At 38.4% G+C, this 7,990-nt stretch overlaps 1 protein-coding gene across 2 annotated transcripts in view; it reads left to right on the top strand.

Annotated features, from left to right (window-relative positions):
- LOC109846584 (DNA topoisomerase 6 subunit A3) overlaps positions 1,285-7,990 on the top strand; it is an 8,612-nt gene continuing 1,906 nt past the window's right edge. Inside the window, exons 1-2 of one of the 2 annotated variants that reach the window (XM_020415835.1) lie at positions 1,285-1,881; positions 3,273-4,034. In XM_020415835.1, the coding sequence (XP_020271424.1) occupies positions 1,321-1,881; positions 3,273-4,025 (1,314 nt within the window). In that variant the 5' untranslated portion in view covers positions 1,285-1,320 and the 3' untranslated portion in view covers positions 4,026-4,034. The remainder of the gene's footprint in view (positions 1,882-3,272; positions 4,035-7,990) is intronic. The other variant, XM_020415834.1, reaches the window with a different exon arrangement.

Consider the following 7,990-nt stretch of genomic DNA (forward strand, 5'->3'; position numbering starts at 1 on the left):
ACGTGATGATGACGCCGGCACTTCGCATGCCGATGGAGCCGGCACTTCGCATGCCGATGGAGCCGGCACTTCGCATGCCGATGACGCCGGCACTTCGCATGCCGATGACGCCGGCACTTCGCATGCCGATGACGCCGGCACTTCGCATGCCGATGACGCCGGCACTTCGCATGCCGATGACGCCGGCACTTCGCATGCCGATGACGCCGGCACTTCGCATGCCGATGACGCCGGCACTTCGCATGCCGATGACGCCGGCACTTCGCATGCCGATGACGCCGGCACTTCGCATGCCGATGACGCCGGCACTTCGCATGCCGATGACGCCGGCACTTCGCATGCCGATGACGCCGGCACTTCGCATGCCGATGACGCCGGCACTTCGCATGCCGATGACGCCGGCACTTCGCATGCCGATGACGCCGGCACTTCGCATGCCGATGACGCCGGCACTTCGCATGCCGATGACGCCGGCACTTCGCATGCCGATGGAGCCGGCACTTCGCAGCTTCATACACAGCCTGATACTCAGATAGTTGAGGCTCATCAGCAGGAACCCAGGGGGCGGGGAAGAGCGAGGGGGAGGGGGAAGAGAGGGAGAGGAAGGAGGGGAGCTATATTGGGTTGTATATGAACTTATTTTGATAAATTTTGTAACTTTCCTGAATTTTCAAATACTGAACTTTTGAAGATAAATTGTTGTTCATATACATAATATATGAGTTATAATTCATTGTGGAATCATGTATATATTGTTGTTTGCAAATAAATTGACATATATATGATTTACAGGTAAATATACAAAACCTGCACAGAAGCTGTGCATGCTGGGTGACCTGCAACTTCACGGGAGTTGAAATCCCGTGAAGTTGCAGTGCCAAATTTCCAGAGACTGCGACTCTGGCAAATTGTGGACTGGCAACTTCACGGCGATTTCACTCCCGTGAAGTTGCAGTCACAATTTGCCAGAGACTCGTTCGCTGGAAATTTTCGAATGTAACTCCACGGAGTTGAACTCCGCCGTGGAGTTTAAGCAAAATTAAGCTTCACGGGAGTTCAACTCCGTGAAGTTTAATTTCTCGATAAACTTCACGGGAGTTGAACTCCCGTGATGTTTCGGAGACTTTTTTACAAAACCGACGCTGTTTTCAGCGCTGGGCTGAAAACAGGTCGGTTTTTGTAATTATTTTCAAATAGGTCGTTTTTTGCAAATAAAATGCTAAAGAGGGTTGGTTTTGAAAATTTGTCCCCAGCGGATATATACCCAACTAACCCGGAACCCAAATACTGAATACTTCATTCGTCCAAAACCCTAAAAAAATGTCGGAGAAAAAGCGACGACAACCAAATCCCGCCAATCGCGCCGCGGCTACCGCCGCCTCCTTCTCCGCCTCCAAGAAATCCAAGCTCCCAACCACCACCAAGACCTCCTCCCACGCTCACTCCCTCCGATCCCAACTCAAACCCGACTCCGAGATCCTCGCCTCCCTCCAAAAACTCTACTCCGAGCACCAAAAGCCCGCCAAGGCCAAAACCCTAACCCTAACCGACCTCAACCTCACCTCCAAATGCCGGGTGGTCTCCGATCTCGACGCCTCCTCCGTCTCCCTCTCCATCGAGCGCGTCGTCCTCGACATCGCCCACTCCATCTTGGGCGGCCGCGGGTTCTCGTTTGACGTGCCGTCGAGGTCCGCGTCGAATCAGATGTACGTCCCGGAGCTCGACCGGATCGTGCTCAAGGATAAGTCGTCGGCGAGGCAGTTTGCGAATTTGAGCACGGTTAGGAAAGCGACGATTACGTCGCTGGTTTATGGGGTTCTCGAGAGGAACATTCATGTTACCAAGAGGGATTTGTTTTATACTGATGTCAAGCTCTTCCAGGTTTGTGATTTTTTTTCTTAATTCGATCCCGAATTCGAAGAATTAGTTTAAAGAAAATTGTTATCGATTTTATAATGGTTTTTTGGTAAGAGAGCTCCACTGACATTCCCATTTTGATCGAGAAAGGATTAGATCATGACGATGATGGTGGAGCTTGAAATTTTGGATAAAGTCTTGGTGCAAAGTTTGGAGATGTGATTTAAAGTTTCAATTACTTTTTTCAGGAGATGATCTGCTATTTGAGGCAATCCCTCGGAAAATTTTTAGTGTTGCCTGAATTTTATTGCCATGTATGTCTACCTCATGTAGAAGTCATTTTGATACTGAATTGGTTGAGTGGTTTTTATAGGAAACTTTATAGAAAATGACTGATAGTTGCAGTTTTGTAAATAAAACTTTTCTGGAGATTTCTATAAACTGTGTTTGGTTCAAAAAAATTTACAGAAAAGTTTTCTATAAAGTTCAGAAAAATATCCCATTTTATAGAAATCAATTTCTTTTCAAAATGGGTGGAAATCATCCAAAAATCTGACGCATATATATTAAAAAATAATTAAGTACATCAGTACCCTTCCCATGTGATTTCCCATGGGCATTGTTAGTAAGCTATTTTTTATAAAGTGACATCCAACCAAACTAAAGAAAAAGAAAACAACATATTTTCTATAAAGTTAGAAACTTTTTCATACTTTGAACCAAACAAAGAAATAGCAAAAAACAAGTATAAAGTTAGAAACTTTTTCATACTTTGAACCAAACAAAGAAATAGCAAAAAACAAGAAATATGGTACTCTTTTGAGTTCTATAATTTTCATACTTTGAACCAAACAAAGAAATAGCAAAAAACAAGAAATATGGTACTCTTTTGAGTTCTATAATTGTTTCCTACAAATTTTATAGAAATACAAGGAAATCAAATTTTGAGTACTTTTCTTTTTCCTTTTTTTTATAGAAAATGAACCAAACAACCCCTTAGACAATGAGGACTTCTCACAAACATGTAATGCTGATCGTTTTCAACTGAAAACCTAGCTCATATAGTTTAAGCCCGCGCAACAAAAGATTACTTTTGAAAACAGCCTATATGGAGGGGAATGCCTCAAGGATTTCATGGATAGTTTCATTCATTGGACAGAGACACAATCTGAACAATACATTACATTCATTTCATGGAAAAGTGGATCTCTTGGTGTTTAATTTTTGTATTTGTTTTGCTAATGAATAGTTTGTTTAAATTTGCTCTATCATTTTAGCAACTTTCCTCTTATATGCATGTTTATTATCTGAATTTCTTCCCAGCTCTTGTATATCATTGGTGGATTAACTGCATATACCTTTTAACTTTTTTTATTTCCAAACCTTAAACTTGCTATTGTGCTTACGCCTTACAGGACCAGTCTCAATCTGATGCTGTACTTGATGATGTTTCTTGCATGCTTGGCTGCACGAGATCCTCTCTCCATGTTGTTGCATCTGAGAAGGGAGTTGTAGTTGGTCGACTCATATTCACTGATGACGGAGACCAAATTGACTGTACCAAGATGGGTATAGGAGGCAAGGCCATTCCTCCCAATATCGATCGTGTTGGAAATCTTGAGAGTGATGCCCTCTTCATTCTCCTAGTAGAAAAGGACGCTGCTTTTATGCGACTTGCAGAGGACAGATTCTACAACCGGTTCCCCTGTATAATTGTCACTGCAAAAGGCCAGCCTGATGTAGCCACAAGGCTTTTCCTCAGGAGGATGAAGACAGAGTTGAAACTCCCAGTTCTTGCCTTAGTCGACAGTGATCCTTATGGCCTTAAGATTTTATCTGTTTATATGTGTGGTTCGAAGAACATGTCTTATGATAGCTCGAATCTCACAACTCCTGATATCAAGTGGTTGGGAGTTCGACCAAGTGACTTGGACAAGTATCAGATACCTGAGCAGTGTCGGCTTCCAATGACTGATCAGGATGTGAAGGCTGGAAAAGATCTTCTGGAGGAGGATTTTGTGAAGAAGAACAAGGGGTGGGTGAAGGAGTTGGAATTGATGGTAAAGACAAGGAAAAAAGCTGAAATACAGGCTCTTAGTTCGTTTGGGTTTCAGTATCTTACGGAGGTGTACTTGCCTCTAAAGATACAAGACCAGGATTGGCTGTGAGATTGAAAGGTAAGTGAATCGATTGCTACTTTATTTTCTCTATTACTATGTTATCTGGTTAATTATGAAGATTGGTAATACGTTATTGTTAGATGAAAAAGAAAACTTTTGCTTTAATAGATAAAATCCTAATCAATCCTAAGATTGTTCATGTCAAACTATTGAGATAATTAAGAAGATGCGGAACCATATCTGAATCCATGGAGTAGGATGCGACTCTTTGAGTTTTTGAGATGTAGATCTTCCAAATCTTATATGTATATATCCTCCTTAGAGAAACCCTAATCCTTCTGAAGATGAGAAATTAGAAAGAGATTGTACGCAGAGATTTGGGGAACCACAACCCTATTTATAACTGAATTCATTTATTCATAATTATCAATTCGGACCATCATAGAATTAACAATTATATTTTGGTTTCTATACATAGGAGGTTCATACTTTAATTATATATTAGAAGTCCAAACCCTAAATTAGATTATTTTAATGGGCTAACCTTAATTGATAGTACGCAATGCACATTTATTTAATATATTGGCCCATCATTGGATATAAATTCATCAATCTCCCACTTGGGCCATGTATTTACTCTATAAATGTGAATTATGATAGAACCATACGAGCTCATGAATTTTGCTATCAAATAATATGCATCTTTAACAATCTCGTCCATTAGTTGTATCAACATAGGATCAATGCGATCTTTATTGCATTTGTCGCAACTAGACCCATAAATGGTTACGTATATCAATACAACCAACAATATAGATCAAGTATGGATTTGTAGCGTGGAAATTTCATGTAGTGTGATCTTAACATGCATATTTTTAACCGTTCCACCTTAAAATCTTAGTGACATCAAACTATACCAAAAAATAGAGCGAATATGAACTAAATATTTTATACTGTAGTAAATAGCCATATAATATTTATAAAATCATAACAAATGTGTCTACAAATAGAAACATCTAAAATACAAACTCCCACTAAAATGATATATCCTGAAGAGATAAAACACCTATATGAGCAGTGTGCTCATTAAAGACCTTGGGCGATAATCTCTTAGCGGATCCGTAATCATGGAGTTTATTCCAATGTGCTCTATAGACACAAGTCTACTCTGAATTCTTTCTTTAACAACTAGGAACTTGATGTCTATATGTTTCGACTTCGTCGAGCTCATGTTGTTGAAATATAACACTGCTGACTTATTGTCACAAAAGAATTTAAGTGGCTTTTCAATGCCATCCACAATTCGCAGCACAGTGACAAAATTTTACAGTCATATTCCATGATTAGACGCCTCATAGCATGCTACAAACGCAGCTGCTATGGTGGATAAAGCTATGAGTGTCTCCTTAGCATTCTTCCAAGAGATAGCTCCTCCAGCAAGCATGTAGATATAGCCTAAAGTAGATTTCATGCTATATTGACATCCAGTAAAATCCGAGTCAGAGTACCCACTGATCTTTAACTGGTCCGACCTCTGATACGTGAGCATGTATTCTTTTGTTCTCTGCAAATACCTTAAGACTATGGTTTTAAATATCGGTCGATATTCTGATATTATCGCCTAGTTATCGGATTTGGGAGCTTTTCGCTAGGATAAGTAGGATTTTTAATCGGTTATCGTTTTTTGGGGTTTATCGGCGAGTTATCGGCGATAAAGGCACTTATCGATCGATAAGAAGGCTCTAAATATCGGCTTTATCAGTCGATAAGTAGGATTTGGGAGCTTTTGGTTTCTTTTGGATTTGCTCTTTGAATGTTTACAAATTATGAACTATTTGTTGCTTTTGGAACTTGGTTGATTGGTGATTAGCTTATGTTTATTTATGGATATTGATAATGGCTCATAACTACTAAATATCAACTTAGTAAGTTAGTTTATGAATCTTATGATTAAACGATAATTATGTAGATGCGTAGATGGTTCTTTATTCTTGATATTATCTTATTATTTGCTTGTTTAATATTCTATTTTGACTAACACTATATTTTTTTTAAGCTTATGTTTGTTTATTATTTGCTAGTATATCACTCTGATAAATACTACTTATCCCCGATATATCCCCGATTTTCGCTAGCCGATAAGAATTTTGATAGTCCGATAAATTCATGATAACCGATATTTAATACTTTGCTTAAGACTCGCTTAGCTGCTTTCTAGTGATCCATTCCAGGATTACTTTAAGTATCTACCCAACATTCCAACCACGTATGCAATATCCTGATGTGTACACACTAGAGCATGCATTAGGCTTTCTAACGTATAAGGAATCTGTTGCATCTCTTTAATCTCTAAATAATTTTTGGGCATTGATTGAGACTGAGTTTCTCTCCCTTAGCAACAGGGGTGTCTCCTAGTTTACAATTTTGCATGCCAAATATTTTAATAACCTTTTCGATATAGTTCTTTGTGATAACTCAAGTATACCCCGAGAGCGATCCTGGTGTATCTGTATGCCCAATACAAAAGAGGTGTTCTCAAGATCTCTCATTGCCTATATAGGTGTATCTTTCACCATCACGTGGCTTTTGGCAGCTCAGGCAACCGTGCATAGACACACTGTTGTTAGTTGTGATAGTAGAATCTAACCACCATGTGTGTCTAGGTACCGAAGATAAATTAACCTCAGAACAAACAAAATTAAAAACTGTACCTTTTTTGCATGTCATGCGTGATAGTTGGTACAATTTTTCTTCTTATGTCTCGCAGCCCCACAAAAGAAACAACCATTTCCATTATTTGCCTTGTGTTGTTTTTTTTGTGGTTGAGCTTCTGCAACTTCCTTATTTTTCATTCTTTTCTTCCTTTGTCCTTGAAAATACTAGCAAGATGAGCACTTTCTGCCTTCTTTTGCTTCAACCTTTCTTCTTCTTGCACACAATGTGATATAAGTTCATTAAAAGGCCAAGTCTTCTTTTGGCAATTGTAGCTCATTTTGAATTGACTGAATTATGTGGGAAGAGATAAAAGAACCAAATGCACAAGCAAGTCCTTAAAGAGTTTAAGCTTAAATGCTTTCAGCTTTGAAGCAGTATGAGACATCTCCATGATGAACTCCCTAATGTTTTCCTTCCCTTTGTATCTCATTGAGGGAAAATTTGTTAAAAGTGTACTAGTTTTAGTTTTTTTATTTTTAGCAAATCTTTTCTCAATGTTCTTAAGGAACTCTTTGGGAGTAGTTATCTTCTCAGACATAGTGTCCCTAAATATTTCTGAAATGACCCTCTTCATGATCATCATACACATGCGATTTGACTTCTCCCACCTCTCCATGTCTCTTTTCTCATTAGTGGAATGTTTGTCCGTAAGAAGTGTAGGAGAATGAAGTATTAACGCAAGGTCGAGATCCTTGACTCTGAGAAATATCATAACGTTCTCTTGTCATGACTTGAAGTTGGTGCTATTTATCATAGGAATAAAATTAATGTTGGTCATGATGTTTGAAGCAAAACTAGCAGCTGAATCAGAGAATAACATAAGAAAATGAATAAGTTCACATAAGAAACCAAATCAAAATTTATGAATTTAAAATTGACAATACTCATCTCAAGATACCTAACACAACATTAATACTTAGTCTTTGTGCATAAATATTAATTTGTAAGTGGTACTCTTGGTGTAATGATCAAATATTGATAATAAGCCATGCCAAACAATAAATCTTTCTTTGGACTAATTTATTATTCACATGTAAAATCGAATAATTGTCTATATTTATCACCACAAGTATGCATATGATTTATTCAAATATTAACCGTCCTTTAGGCTGATTAATATTTGCATGAACTGTACACACACTATCATGTTTATGTTTAAAATAAATTGATCTACACAAGAGAGGCTACTTTGGTAACATGTTTCAATCAATTCTTTTCAATACATTATATATCTTAATAAACTCTAATGCTAATATTTTGAATCCAATAAAATAAATAAAAACTAAATTCCAAACAAA

The sequence above is a fragment of the Asparagus officinalis genome, chromosome 7, assembly GCF_001876935.1.
Source record: "Asparagus officinalis chromosome 7, Aspof.V1, whole genome shotgun sequence".
Lineage (NCBI taxonomy): Eukaryota > Viridiplantae > Streptophyta > Magnoliopsida > Asparagales > Asparagaceae > Asparagus > Asparagus officinalis.